At 41.8% G+C, this 15,895-nt stretch overlaps 1 protein-coding gene across 1 annotated transcript in view; it reads right to left on the bottom strand.

The window, feature by feature from the left end:
• The window catches only part of ahctf1 (AT hook containing transcription factor 1), a 124,349-nt gene that overhangs the window by 56,573 nt on the left and 51,881 nt on the right, over positions 1–15,895 (bottom strand). The window contains exons 13-20 of the mRNA XM_068045406.1: positions 12,977–13,067; positions 10,077–10,166; positions 6,740–6,880; positions 6,277–6,381; positions 6,063–6,162; positions 5,670–5,793; positions 5,531–5,587; positions 3,296–3,442 (exon numbers count right to left, since the gene is read on the bottom strand). Of these exons, the coding sequence (XP_067901507.1) occupies positions 3,296–3,442; positions 5,531–5,587; positions 5,670–5,793; positions 6,063–6,162; positions 6,277–6,381; positions 6,740–6,880; positions 10,077–10,166; positions 12,977–13,067 (855 nt within the window). The remainder of the gene's footprint in view (positions 1–3,295; positions 3,443–5,530; positions 5,588–5,669; positions 5,794–6,062; positions 6,163–6,276; positions 6,382–6,739; positions 6,881–10,076; positions 10,167–12,976; positions 13,068–15,895) is intronic.

The raw sequence follows: 15,895 nt of genomic DNA, 5'->3' as shown, positions 1-15,895 counted from the left end.
CACAGACAAGTTGGTTAAATGGGTAGACAGGTGGCAGATGAAGATCAATGTAGAGAAATGTGAGGTGATTCATTTTGGTAGGAAGAACATGGAAAGACAATACAGAATAAAGGGGACAATTCTAATCGATGTGCAGGAGGAGAGGGACCTAGGTGTATATGTGTATAAGCCATTGAAGGTGGCAGGACAGGTTGAGAGCATGGTTAATAAAGCATACAGTATCCTGGGCTTTATTAATAGGGGCATAGAGTACAACAGCAAGGAAGTTATGTTTAGGACACTAGATCGGCCTCAGCTAGAGTATTGCGCCCAATTCTGGGCACCACACTTGAGGAAAGACGTGAGGACATTGGAAAGAGTACAGAAAAGATTCACGTGATTGGTTCCACGGATGAGTAATTTCAGTTACAAAAAGAAAGAATGTGCAGAGTCATGGGAAGAAGGTTGGGGAATGGAACTGAGTAAATTGCTCTTTTAGACAGCTGGTGCAGACCAGATGGGCCGAATGGTCTCCTTCTGCGCTGTAATGATTTTGTGAAGGCAGTCGGCTTTGGGAGCAGCTGGGCTCAAGAGCAAAGTGGCCATTGGGAACCAGGGGTGTTTTTGTTTTGAGTAAGGACCATGCTCAAGCTGGGAAGGCTAGATTCGGGAAGAGTTGGAAGAGAACTGAAGGGTTGCCCAGCCGAAGCTAGAGGGCAAATTCCCAGGAGATCTTATACCTCAGAACGCAGCTGAGAAATTAAGGAAAATCAAAATGAATTCCTAAGAGCTGTGGCACAATTTGATTTGATCCCAGGAGAAAAGTGAACAAACTGCCAAGATCCTATGTATAGGGGGAACTCTTGGGGTGGAAGTAACAGTCCGAAGAAGGGTCACTGACCCGAAACGTTAACTCTGCTTCTCTTTCCACAGATGCTGCCAGACCTGCTGAGTGATTCCAGCATTTCTTGTTTTTGTGTCAAATAGGAGTGTTCTGTTAAGATTTTAAGTTTAAAGTATGTGTTAGCAAATTGTAGTTAAGTTAGAAATGTTTTGCTTTGTTTAACTCTTGTACAGTAAAGTTTTTTGTTTAAAATGTAAAATTTTGAGGTATAATTCTTTCAGTAGTAACTGAGAATTCGACTTTCTCTTTTTAAAAGTTAATGGTTCCTAACGAAATTGTAACAAGCCCATGGTCTATGTTGTTGTTTAGGCTCCACATGAGCCTCCTCCCATCCTACTTCATCCACAGGTTGTTTTACCTATCTTAAAACATAACTAGTGTCTTGGACATATTGTAGACATCTTATCAGCAAACAAGTTCTCCATCACCCAATGTATTTGACTTTTGTACCACTTGCAAGTGTTCAGGTGAGAGCTGGCATTAAATTTGAGCTGATTTTATGTTTGGTGAGAAACAACTGCTTGGGACATGGTAGATGCTATTGGTTCATCAACTGCACAGAGTCGCTTCAGCCCCAGGAGTGGTGATCAGCTGAGGATAGACTTCACAGATTCCAGATTTGGCTGGCAACCCCACTCAGAGGACAGCTCACGTGGAATATAAAAGTTATCACGGTGACTTGCTAAGAGGCTAGGCTCAGGCCTTCAGTAGGGCAACACAGTGGAAGCTTTTTTCTCCATCTAGCCATAATGCTGCCCTAGCCTTTCTCAGCTGGAAGTTGCAATCATAATTTGAATTCCAAGTAAAGCAATCTTTTTCACTGAATCCAGTACCAGCTCAGTGAGAAAGGGGCATGTTACACCTCATTATTACAATCACTCCAGTTTCTCTGGGATTCTAGTTCACCTAATCATTAGAGGACACAAACCAAAGGTGAGACCAAACTGTACAACATGCTTCTCAGCCTCCTGGGAACTTGACTATAGTATTCAGCTTTCTCAAATAATGACATACTAACCAATAGTTTCAGATAGACACTAACATTCTGCCAAAGTGATTATGGTATAATTTTCAGGATGATCTTATAATAGTTCTCTTGTTGATCCTTCACAGACATTACCTGCTGCCCAAGCAACACCAGATCATACCATGGAATATTTATCATCTCAGTATGAGCCTGGTTCTACACCAACCAATTCTGTTCCAGATTATCATTCCTTCTAGTCTCATACAATGCTCATTATTTTAAAATCCATATCCTCAAGGCTTATAGTCACAGTCTCGGTAATATCCTGCCTCTATCCACATGTTGTGACTATCAGTATTTTAAAGACTTTTCATCTTCCTCCTGGGTTTGCCCAAGTTTGATAGGAATATTTCCAGTATGTGACAGTTGCCCCTCACTCTTTTTTCCAATGAAATATACAGTTGTATGAGTCCATATTTACAGCTGTTAAATCCATTACTCTTTTTACTGATTCTTCTCCGATGCAGTAATATCCTTATTGTTGGTATGTTGTCCAAAACTGGACATGCCATTCCAAAAATAGTGACTGTACCAGTAATCTGCACAAGGTTAGAATAATGCTGTTTGACTTAAAGTCTTTGCCCCAAAGCTGTAACTCAGTACATAATTAACTTCAACAGCAGCCTTAAATTTGTTAGAAATTTTTCCTTTTCTGCCTTAGCAGAAATTATTTAATAAACAGAACAAAGGAATGATGGGGCAGACTGTAGACTCTATTGACCAAAGTGCCTCCTTTATTTGCATCTACCTTGTGATGGTCATAAGCCACTACTTTATCCTCAAAGCATTCCGGCAGATTGATGATGAGCCTAATAGCCTTCTGTATAATGCCATCGTGTTTTTTCCCCCTCACTATAGAGATTTGGTAATTTGGTGTCTAATTTATAAGGTATGCCTCTCCCCATATTCTTCATATGACAATTTACCATCTACCATCCTTGTTCCAGTAATTAACTGAGTGGCTCCCATTTCCTTGCAAATTCTATGGTGTAGCGCATCTAGTCTGGATTTCATGTAATTATTAAACGTCATGTTACTCTGCTATCTACTTGTGTCCGAGATTTCCGGGCCTAGGTTTGCAATTTGACCACAATTATCTTCACTGTAACAAAGAATGAAAAATGTATTCAAAACATTTATTTCTTGAACATGAGGAAGGAGAAATTTTGTATACAGCTCAGAATTTTGAGCCACGTGATACCCATCTTTAGACACATGACTAGAATAGCCACTCTTAAAGTTTGTAAGTTACCATATACAATTTTAACTGAGCAAATAAGTCAATTTTCAATGTGCAGGTAATCCACCTAGACATTTCGAAAGAAAGGCAACAGTGCGTTTCAATTGAGGGGAAAGCAAAGGTTGTTTCTGGTGTCTGTACTTACCTCATGGTCACTGTGATCCAAAAGCCAAAAACCTTGAATAAGGTTCACGAGACCAACAGGTACAGCAAAAGCAGGTGGAAAGGATTCAATTGAAGACTCATTCTTGTTAGGAACAGAAGAAAGAACATCCAGCAGCAGGTAAATAGCCTGCAAATCAGAGGTTAAGGTTCCTAAACAAAAGTGCAAGTACCCAAATTATAAGTAATTATCTATATAATTAAAAATCACAACAGGATTCCAGATATTTGTAAATCAGCCAGTTGATTGAACTTCAATGGCTTTCCCACAAAAAAATGATTGGTGCCTCATCCACCACTGGCGCAGTGACAGCAATGTCTAACATCTACAACAGGGTTGTCCAACCTTTTCAAGTGGGGTGGAGTGGGGTGGGGGGCCACATGACAATTTTTGTCTTACATAGAGGGCCGATGAGACAACTTCAGAAAGATAAAGGCATTAAAAACGTATCTTACTATCAAAACAACAAATGTATGTTTTTTGTGAAGATTTAAATGGGAAGACAAATTTATTGACTTACTTTCTCTTCACTATGTTGGACATTGATTTAGTGAGATACCTGGCATTCTTTTGCTTGCACAAGTAGTCAATGTTTGTCTGCACATTTGATGTAGCAATGCGCAGTATTCTGGATAGCTGTATCTCTTGATCACACTCTCTCCATCTCTGTCTCCCCTTGTGACCGCCCCCCCCCCCCACCCCGGTCTGTGTTGTTCCCCCGCTTTGTGCTCCCCCCTCTCTCTCTGCCCCACTTCTTTCCCTCCGCCCCACTTTTCCCCCCCTCCCTCCCTCTCTCTGCGCCCCACTTTTCCCCCACCTCCCTCCCGCTCTCGGCCCCACTTCCCTCCCGCTCTCGGCCCCACTTCCCTCCCGCTCTCGGCCCCACTTCTCTCTTGCTCTGTGGTTCCCCCCCCCCACTCTCTCTGTGGCTCTTCCCCCCTACTCCTCTCCTCTCTCTGTGGTTCTCCACCCACCCCCCCACTCTCTCTCTATGGTTCCCCAACCCCTCTATCGCCCTCTCTCTCTCTGTGATTTCCCATCACCCCCCGCCACCCCCGACAGTTGCAGGGAGCAGGAACGCTCAGCAGATGGTTGGTCGTTTTTTTTTTTTAAAGTTGGAACCCGCTGGAAAACCCCAAATCTGTCCGAAGTTGGGAAACTGCTGTTCCCGATGTCAGCAGCTGTCAGCGATGTTTTTTTTAGGAAGTTTATCTGGAAGAAGACAACAAAGGGAAATGTCACACTTGAGTCACGGACCCCGGGCGAGGATGACAAACGATCCGGGTGCAATATCCGCGGGCCGGATCCTGGCCTGCAGGCCATATGTTGGACAACCCTGATCTACAAGGTGCACTGCAGCAGCTCGCTAAGGCTTCTTCGACACCTTTCAAATCTGCGACCTCTACCACCTAGAAGAACAAGTGCAGCAGGCGCATAGGAACGCTACCAACTGCAAGTTCCTCCCCAAGCCACACACCATCCTGACTTGGAACTATATCGCTGTTCCTTCACTGCTACTGGTTCAAAATACTGGAACGCTCTAACAGCACTGTGGGTGTACCTACACCACATGGACTGCAGTGGTTCAACGCAGCGGCTGTCCGCCACCTTCTCAAGGGTAATTAAGGATGGGCACAAATGCTGGCCTTGCCAGTGATGCCCATATCCCATGAATGAATAAAAAAAATGTACAAATGATTATAACTTGATGCAACACTTTTTTTGGACCAATAATTCTATTAACAGCATCTACTAGCTTCATGGTTTAAGATATATGTACTGGTAATAGTGTAAACTTTAGAATACACTGATTCTCTTTAGTTTAAGGTTGCCAGAAAGTAGTTCTTACTCAAAATTGCCCCCTCCCCATTAGGTAAGCCCAATTTGATCAATTATCTTCCAAACAAGTAACACTACTATTCAGTGTTCTCTCTAGATTGGATATCAATGATTATCTATATTACCCCAGGCCCTATTACTTACCAGTCAAATTCTATACAATTCTCCGGTTTGCTCATCTCAAAAAAAACTTAATGAATTATGCTTTCATATGTTTACAGCGTGCTGATCCAAAGTTATTAAAGCTCAAAGACTTTATAAACACCTTGTATTTTCAAGCAGTACTTTAACATGCTTTTCATGCACAAGTTACTTGCAGAATCAGTAAGCCAGAAAATCTGCACACACCAAAAAACCTCCCACACAACCCAAGGATACAATGGCATGCTTTGTTGTTTCATCCACATTCTCCAGTAAATACACATCAAGAAGAGCCTGTAATTAAAAATAAACATCAGTTTAACATGTGCAAAATTTCCAAGGAACTCATTTTACCATTCATGAATCTCAATCTTACGTGAAGAGTTGATGGTGGATATTTTCCTGTTCCTCCTTCATCCCGCTTCCACAGTTGCTCTATGTGGTCCCCAGTTTCTGACACCATCCCATCAATCAACAGGCAGTCTGAACACCATTTGCCTCTGGATAATGCAAAGATTTACAAGAGGAATGTGAAATATTAAAGAGGCATCTTGTGACGATCCAATGTTTCTTACCTAAAAATCAATTTTTCCTCTATAAATAATTTTCCAGGGGAAACCAGGGTTCAAGATATTGATTTCAAAATAAGAAATTATGAACTGGGATATAAAGAGTTGCGCTGTATGCTTAGTTAGCAGACTGGAGGATCACAGTACTGTACATTTAACTCCCCCCACACCCCCCCCAAAAAAATCCATTAGGAACATACTTTGATAGACGCTCCAACTTGTGCCGTCTGTTTGTATAATAATTTTGTATAATGGGGTAGTTGTAGATGGGCCTGGATAACTGTAACACATCAGCGTCATCTAAAAGAAAAGTAAATAATATTTATAAAGATTGTACAGGCCAACTGGAGTACACCATGAAATGCTATTCCTGCTTAGCTGATAAGCAATTTACAACAGATATCTTGATCTTACCTGAACCCTCTGGGAGTAGGCCAGCACGACAGAACCACAACACAACCTGAGCGTATTGAGAAAGCAGAGTGCCTACAATGCGCTTGTTCATTAAATCAACCAATCCTGTTAGAAAAATATTTTTAATAGTAAGCTAAACAAAAGGAGTTCTAGGATTTTTTTTTGATATGACTAATGGTATTCAAACAATGTACTAAAACTAAATATTTAGCTTGGGTCTCTCTTTTTCACCATCATCAATGGCATGAAAAACAGCAGTTAACATATCTGGAAAAGCTCTCTCAAAATGTTTATTTGTAGGTTACTGCCACCATAATTGTATACCAAGTATTTGATGCTTGTTTGTTAGTATGGTTAAGGAAACATAATTAGCACAGGTGTAAAAATACTGCTGCACACAAAATAAAATGGCATGTAGTAACAGTATACACAAAGGAATGGCAGCTATAACACATACACACACCTCGCTCAGTCAGCTCCTGGGCCTCAGTAAGGAAACAGCTAACAATGGTGGTGAGGTTGCTAAGTAACATCTGGCAGTGCTGCAGAGACTGGAGTGTGTGTGGGTCAATGAAGTGACATGATCCATCAAAAAGTGGAACACCTAGTGGTTAAAGGATAAAGTGAAACACACTAGAGTTAAACATGTGGCAACCTTCGCAAAACAATCGTTAACAGCTGTTAACCCTCACACTTCTAGACTTGCACTAGTATCTGCTTCAAAATGAGAATAAATGTACCTGTAATGCAAGTTTCTTTACAACTGAGCACATAATTTATCTACTTCCATTAATTAATTTGGGGTGATCCACTTGGCTCATGCCTATAGTACCGTACATGCAAGTTAATGATGTCAGCCACATTATCAGAAGAAACTAATGAACAAACACTAAGCTCTTCCAGACAGGAAGATGAGAAGTACCGAATCCTGCCATCCACAAGACGTAGATTCACTCCAGGCTAATTTGCATATCATCCAGTTACGTTAGCTGGAGGTAAATCACCAGCATAAAGTTTCAGCCAGAAGATAACACAGCAAGACCATACAATAGGGAAAATAAATAGTTTTTTAGGAAGCTGCTTATGGGTTGAAAATTTATAATGGTTAACTAGACAAAAAATAACTGTCTTTCTTTAAATAAAAAAAACTGTAAGCATTATTGTTTAAGGTTTTGCCTTAACACAAATGGTTTAGTTCAACAGTGAAACACTAATTTAATTCTGCGTTAGTCCAACACACCTAGATAACAGACCAAGCTCACATTTCAAATATATCATTTTATCCAGCAGCAGTGCATGCTAGCAGTATTGTCACTGTGGCTACTTATTTGATAGTAGCGTGCAGCCAATTAAAAGTGCACATTACCTCCTCTGAGCAACTCAAATAACTCCCATATCATATACTCCAACAAGGGAGAATCTAACCAATGCCCCTTGACATTCAACAACATTACCATCACTAAATTCACCCAACATTCCTGGGGTCACCACTGATCAGAAACTTAACTGGACCAGCCATATAAATACTGTGGCTGCAAGAGCAGGTCAGAAGCTGGGAATTCTGCGGCGAGTAATTCACTCCCTGACTTCCCAAACCATTTACTAGGCACAAGTCAGGAGTGTGATGGAATACTCCCCACTTGCCCGGATCAGTGCAGCTCCAACAACATTCAAGAAGCTCAACACCATCCAGGACAATGCAGACCTCTTGATCAACATCCCATCCACCATCTTAAACATTCACTCCCTTCACCACTGGTATGCAGTGACAACAGTGTGTACCATCTACAAGATGCACTGCAGCAACTTGCCAAGACTTCTTTGACAGCACCTCCCAAACCCACAACCTCTACCACTTAGAAAAATAAGGGCAGCAGACATGTGGGAATACCGCCATCTGCAAGTTCTCCTCCAAATCACCCACCAGCTGGACGTGGAAATATATCGCCGTTCCTTCACTGTCGCCGGGTCAAAATCCTGGAACTCCCTCCCCAACACAACGACTGCAACAGTTCAAGGCAGTGGCTCATCACCACCTTCTTAAGGACAATACATGCTGGCCTTGCCAGTGATGCTCACATCCATAAGAAATAAAAATAACTCCACTGGCTTTAATGATGAACCAATCAAAAACTGATATTAGTTAGATTAGAATTAGAACATTACAGCGCAGTACAGGCCCTTCGGCCCTCGATGTTGCGCCGACCTGTGAAACCATCTGACCTACACTATTCCATTTTCATCCATATGTCAATGACCACTTAAATGCCCTTAAAGTTGGCGAGTCTACTACTGTTGCAGGCAGGGCGTTCCACGCCCCTACTACTCTCTGCGTAAAGAAACTACCTCTGACATCTGTCCTATATCTATCACCCCTCAACTTAAAGCTATGTCCCCTCGTGTTTGCCATCACCATCCGAGGAAAAAGACTCTCACTATCCACCCTATCTAACCCTCTGATTATCTTATATGTCTCTATTAAGTCACCTCTCCTCCTCCTTCTCTGCAACGAAAACAACCTCAAGTCCCTCAGCCTTTCCTCGTAAGACCTTCCCTCCATACCAGGCAACATCCTAGTAAATCTCCTCTGCACCCTTTCCATAGCTTCCACATCCTTCCTATAATGTGGTGACCAGAACTGCACGCAATACTCCAGGTGCAATCTCACCAGAGTTTTGTACAGCTGCAGCATGACCTCATGGCTCCGAAACTCGATCCCCCTACTAATAAAAGCTAACACACCATATGCCTTCTTAACAGCCCTATTAACCTGGGTAGCAACTTTCAGAGATTTATGCACCTGGACACCAAGATATCTCTGTTCATCTACACTACCAAGAATCTTCCCATTAGCCCAGTACTCTGCATTCCTGTTACTCCTTCCAAAGTGAATCACCTCAGACTTTTCCGCATTAAACTCCATTTGCCATCTCTCAGCCCAGCTCTGCAGCCTATCTATGTCCCTCTGAACCCTACAACATCCTTAGGCACTATCCACAACTCCACCGACCTTCGTGTCATCCGCAAATTTACTAACCCACCCTTCTACACCCTCTTCCAGGTCATTTATAAAAATGACAAACAGCAGTGGCCCCAAAACAGATAGGAGGTCAAGGCTACCAAATCTGTAACCTACCATTACAAACCCAAAGGAACAAATTGCTCAAAAATCTTCCCAAAGCTACTAATTTTAGGTACTGGCAACTAGCACAAAAGTAGTCAAATGCTTAAAAGAAAAACTTCCCATTTGCTCTGGGTGGTCAGCTTGACTTTCTACAAAGGCCTACAAGTACACAGAAAAAAACTCAAACATATAAAACACTTAAGTTGCATTTATTTATACAGCTCTTTAACGTAGAAAGCATCCTAAGGCAGGGCAGAGGGAGGAAAAATAGATAAAAGGAATAAAGGAGCACAAACGAGCATGGTGGGAGACAGTTTTGAAAGGAAACTGAAAAGGATGTTCGAAAGATGGGATTTTGGATGGCTTTTAAGGATGGAGACAGGTGAATTAGATAGGTTAAGCAAGTGAATTCCAGATAAATGGGACAGTGCAGCTGAAAACTCTACCACCAATAGTGGGTCAAAGGCGTGGGAGATGCACAGAAGGCCAGAAATCAGAAGGACTGAAAGTTGTGGTTGGGGATACGAAGCTGGAAATGCTGCAAAAAAAAGTTGAGCAAGGCTATAGCTTATATTCCAGGTTGTAAAAAAAATCTAACTTTTTATACTTGATAATGTATCGTCAAAGCTGAATGAGCTACTGGAAAAAAAACCATGTTCACAAGCTGCAAACTTACAGACATTGTCAAGTTCCTCTTTGGTACGAATTATTTTTTTCCAGGTCCACTCGAGCACAAAACGCAGACTGGCAGCTGACCTGGGTTGTTCTTGCGGTGGAGCAAGGAAAGAAAGCATTAGTATATACATAGCAGAACCACAGATCAAAACAGCTATCTGAAAATAAAGTTTACTTTTAAGAGTGGAAGATTTAAAAAAAAATATACTCAATTTTTTTTACATATTTCCCCATTCATTTTTTTTTTAAAAATGGCATTTCAGCTAAAGCATTGCAGCATTCCATTGGCGTTCAATTCTGGAAAATTCAGCTGTGGTTTGTCCAAATTATGGAAATAACGGGGGACAAAATCATAACTGTAGGAAAATAAAGCACTAATTCATCAGTGGCGTTCTTTCATTCCTTCATGAAGTACATCCAAAGTCAAAAAAATAAGTTTCATCAGTTTTAATAGTGACATTTTCTTTAAAAACAGCAGAATCTCAAACTTTCACAAAGCTATAAAATGATCATCTTGGTTTTTTGTCATTTTTAAACGTACGATGGTATTGTTACAAGGGTTTTGTTTTTGCATTAAAAACTTAGAATTCTGTGTGTTTTAAAAAAAACTGAAAAAGGATTTTTCAGTGGACATTGAGGCACCTGCAAACACCTGAAATTTTTGGATGTTTTGAAAGGAAGCTGACTTTGTATGCAAGGACAGGAAAGCAGGCAATTTCAAGGAAACCAGCAAGGGGTTTCACCCCCTCAGTGCAATACTCTGAATGACAAGGGAGACTCCATGTCTGGACATGTGACCTGTTCAGGAAGGTTTGCTTTTACTTTGGAGCCTTTAAAAAGCCAGAGAGTTGGACAAAGAGCAGGCATTTGAAATGTGGTTTTTGACCTGCCTGGAAATGAGAGGGGAAGATCCAGAAAAAATGTGTTACCTCTCTCTGTAAAGGAATCTTGCATCTCTTGATAAGAAACTCTATTTCAAAGATGGCAAATTCCTATTGCCTCCCAACTCTGATGAATCCCTGCTTTAAGTATGGTTCCTGTTGCTTCCTGTGTTTTAAGAAATCCTGAAATCTGAAGAAATCTTCTACTGCTACTGTAAAACTTAAGAAGAGCTGTTGCTACAACCCTGATGGAAGACTTATGTGAAACCTGCTGCAGTGGAATTGTCTTGAATGCCTAGCCATCAGACAGTTCATCAACCTCGCCTGGACAGACTTGGAGTGGCATCCGACTATTAGACTCTGGGACACCTCACTAAACCGAAGAACCTCCTACCAGAACGTGATAACCCAAGTTATTTTATTCCTTTCATTCCTATGAAACAGCTGTAAGCCAAAAAAATCCTTTTTCCTAGGTTAACAATTTTTTTTGGAATGTGTGTGTGCATGAGGGAGGAGTAAGTAAGGAGCTTTTCATATATAGATTTATCTCACTATTGGTTAAGACTTGTTTTTATAATAAATAGTTAATTTTGTTATCGATTAAAGAAACCTGGCTGGTGTGCTCTATTCTGGGGACAGAGAGAGAGTGGGTAATTGGCTGTTTTTCGGTAGATGGGAAAATTTATTGATAGCGATGATCCACGGAGAAGTGGGAATGAGTTAAAAGTGCACTCCTCCTGCCTCGGTCTTAACAGTATTTACAAAAGATTAAGGTGTTCAAGTTTTTCCAAACTGAAATATTTAACCTCATGAAGTGCAACTTTTATGTCAAGTATAAGCTGTTGATTTGTTGAATTCATCTTAAATCACCTCTACATACTAAATGTGCAATTTGTAGCATTCTGATTTATAGTACAAATATATTAAAAGCAAACAGATCTTTGTGACACTAAGTGACATAGTGAATTAGCACATGATTCCTTCAACTCCGAACTTTCAATCTTGGATCCAAATGCAGTCCAGAATTATAGAATTAAGCTCTCCTATTTTTGCCATCTCCAAAGGTGGCAGGTTTGAGGTGCATCATTTGGCTCAGTGCAGACTAAGCTATATCCTAGGAAGGGATGCTAGAGTTATCATTTATGACTCTTTAACGATCTTTGCAAGACAAGAATGTATATACTGATAGAGGACAGGAATGGGTTTGGCTATAATTTCTCCACATGATCAACATTTAATGTATAGGCCAATACAAAAAGTTGACACTTGGGATGAGATACTGAAGGACGATAGGCATTCGTGAATCTGCACCCGAGGCGAGTTACTACTTTCAGAAGAGGACAGAAAACTGAAAAGAAGTTGGGTATGCATTTATCCCATTACACTCCACTATTGGACCTGGTGCCATGTCTCAAATGGCTTCCAGAATGCAGCAAAATTTGGTGTGGGATTGATGACAGTAGGGTTACTTCTTGCATTTTTTCTCTTGCCTGTTTCAGAACACATTTGGCCAGTGCAATATCCTAACACGTATTACGTTTTCTGAAACAATAGGACCAGTAAACACCATTCAGCTCCTCAAGCCTGTTCCACTATGGAGTCTCTTTTACTGACATTCTATTTTCTTCCAATTCGAATACGCCTATCAGCCATGTTTTGAGAAGAAAATTAAGGGGCAATAATAAAAAGCTTGCACACTTTGCAGTCCACAGAAGCCTCCTTGGGGCTCTGTAAACCTACTGCCACAGTGATGCCAGTGACTTTAGAAATTTATCCAGTATTACAAAAATTTAATGAGCACAGCATTAACATGACCAGAATATCACGCCGAAACTGGGAACTGAAGCTGAAAAGGTAGTACTTTCAAAATACATATAATAAATTGGCCCATTGCTAACTTGCTGCATTCTGTTCAGTCACGTAACCTCAAAGCAAAGTACAAATCCAATACAAACTTTAAAATGAACAGGAGGGACTGGGTTAAATCAGGCTTATTTTAACAATGTTTCAACAGGCTTACCTTCAGCTGTCCATTGTTTGATACATCCAGTTATTAACCCCAAGGAACTCGATTCCACAGCTGCTGACAAAATTGCTTCAAGTTTCTCTTCCTTAAAAAAAGGGAAGTATTATTAGAATTGAATTTACACTCCAGATACTATCTCAACCCAACTTTAAAGGTCTTCTTCCACAGGTAAGCCCATAAGTCCCAATGAAATAGTATCTCATGTATAAAGTAACCTGGCACAGTAAGCCTCAAAGTGAAGAATGAATCACTGTACTGATTAGGTGCATAATGGACATTATATGGTTTACCACTATTAAGTTCAAAAGGCACTCTTTTAAAAAGGCACAAATCACTGCAAACTCAAAAAAGGAAAGATTTATAGCCTGCATGCAAGAAACCTATTTAACAACTTAGATAAAATCTTAGTGTCTGTCACATTGACTACCTCTAAGAAAACTATTACTGGTTAAGAGGGAGAAAACTAAGTTGTATGTCAACTTTGCCATCTTCATTTCATTACAGCAAAACCCTGCTGAAGCACACTGATTAACACATCGTCAAACAAATCAAATTACAACACTTCATCAAATAGTTGCAAAACTTAGAGAATACAAATTTAGGTAGCAATCAAACGGGGCTTAAATTATTTAATCATTGCTGCCTATGTGTTCATGCTTTAGTCATCTAACAGAATTGACAAATATAGATGATTCATGGGCTTGTTTTGGTTGCAGCAGCTTTGACAGAAGCGGAGGTGCGGAGCGAACTTGCAGCTGGGAGGTCAGTTTCAGTGTAAGTTAAAGTTAATTCCCTTTTGTTTTCGGAGGACCAGGGGACTGCTGGGTAAGTAAAAACTATATATTTGGGCGGTGGCTGTACCTGAGACACTACACATGTAGGGTCTCCCACACACCCTCCTCCTCTAACCAAAAAAAAAAAAGGACTCTGGTGTGTTGATAAGGTAAGCTTTTTATTTAAAAAGTTCTGTCTGTCGGATTGCTAAGCTAAAAAGTTTTGACTTTTTTATTTGGTTTTTCAGTAGATTTGTTGGGAATTTAGAACAGTGGGAATGGAGGTTAAGGCAGTTGAATGTTCCTCCTGCAGAATGTGGGAGTTAAGGGTCGCCAAGAGCGTCCCTGCTGACTGCATCTGCGGGAAGTGCACCCAACTCCAGCTCCGAGAACAGCGTTAGGGAACTGGAGCTGGGTGAACTTCGGATCATTCGGGAGGTGGAGGGGGTTATTGAGAGGAGTTATGGGGAGGTAGTCACACCTCAGGTAAAAGAAGTAGGTAGATGGGTTACCGTCAGGGGAAAGAGAGGGAACCAGCAGGCAGTGCAGGGATCCCCTGTGGCCGTTTCCCTCAACAACAGGTATACCGTTTTGGATACTGTTGCGGGGGACGACTTACCAGGGGTAAGCAATGGCGTACAGGTATCTGGCACAGAGTCTGTCCCTGTTGCTCAGAAGGGAAGGGGGAAGAGGAGCAGAGCATTAGTCATTGGGGACTCCAGAGTTAGGGGAACAGATAGCAGGTTCTGTGGGAACGAGAGAGACTCACGGTTGGTGTGTTGCCTCCCAGGTGCCAGGGTTCGTGATGTCTCGGATCGTGTTTTTGGGATCCTTAAGGGGGAGGGGGAGCAGCCCCAAGTCGTGGTCCACATAGGCACCAACGACATTGGTAGGAAGAGAGATGGGGATTTAAGGCAGAAATTCAGGGAGCTATGGTGGAAGCTTAGAGCGAGAACAAACAGAGTTGTTATCTCTGGGTTGTTGCCCATGCCACGTGATAGCGAAGCGAGGAACAGGGAGAGAGAGGAGTTGAACACGTGGCTGCAGGGATAGTGTAGGAGGGAGGGTTTTGGTTTCCTGGATAATTGGGGCTCTTTCTGGGGTAGGTGGGACCTCTACAAACAGGATGGTCTTCACCTGAACCAGAGGGGTACCAATATCCTGTGGGGGAGATTTGCGAGTGCTCTTCGGGGGGGTTTTAACTAATTCAGCAGGGGAATGGGAACCTAAATTGTAGTTCCAGTGTACAGGATGTTGAGAGTAGTGAGGTCAGGGATAAGGTTACAAGGACGCAAGAGGGCACTGGCAAGCAAGAACTTGGTTTAAAGTGTGTCTACTTCAACGCCAGGAGCATCCGGAATAAGGTGGGTGAGCTTGCAGCATGGGTTGGTACCTGGGATCTCGATGTTGTGGCCATTTCGGAGACATGGGTAGAGCAGGGGCAGGAATGGATGTTGCAGGTTCCGGGATTTAGATGTTTCAGTAAGAACATAGAAGATGGTAAAAGAGGGGGGGGGGGGGGGGTGTGGCATTGTTAATCAAGGAGAGTATTACAGCGGCAGAAAGGATGTTTGAGGACTCGTCTACTGAGGTAGTATGGGCCGAGGTTAGAAACAGGAGAGGAGAGGTCACCCTGTTGGGAGTCTTCTATAGACCTCCGAATAGTTCCAGAGATGTAGAGGAAAGGATAGCGAAGATGATTCTCGACAGGAGCAAGAGTAACAGGGTTATTATGGGGGACTTTAACTTTCCAAATATTGACTGGAAATACTATAGTTCGAGTACTTTAGATGGGTCAGTTTTTGTCCAGTGTGTGCAGGAGGGTTTTCTGACACAGTATGTAGACAGGCCAACCAGGGGCAATGCCACATTGGATTTGGTACTGGGTAATGAACCCAGCCAGGTGTTAGATTTAGATGCAAGTGAGCACTTTGGTGATAGTGATCACAATTCGGTTAGGTTTACCTTAGCGATGGGCAGGGACAGGTATATACCGCAGGGCAAAAATTATAGCTGGGGGAAAGGAAATTATGATGCGATTAGGCAAGATTTAGGATGCGTAGGATGGGGAAGGAAACTGCAGGGCATGGGCACAATCGAAATGTGGAGCTTATTCAAGGAGCAGCTACTGCGTGTCCTT

This window comes from Heterodontus francisci, chromosome 13 (genome assembly GCF_036365525.1).
Source record: "Heterodontus francisci isolate sHetFra1 chromosome 13, sHetFra1.hap1, whole genome shotgun sequence".
Classification (NCBI taxonomy): Eukaryota; Metazoa; Chordata; class Chondrichthyes; order Heterodontiformes; family Heterodontidae; genus Heterodontus; species Heterodontus francisci.
This window is presented reverse-complemented; position numbering and strand designations above follow the sequence as displayed.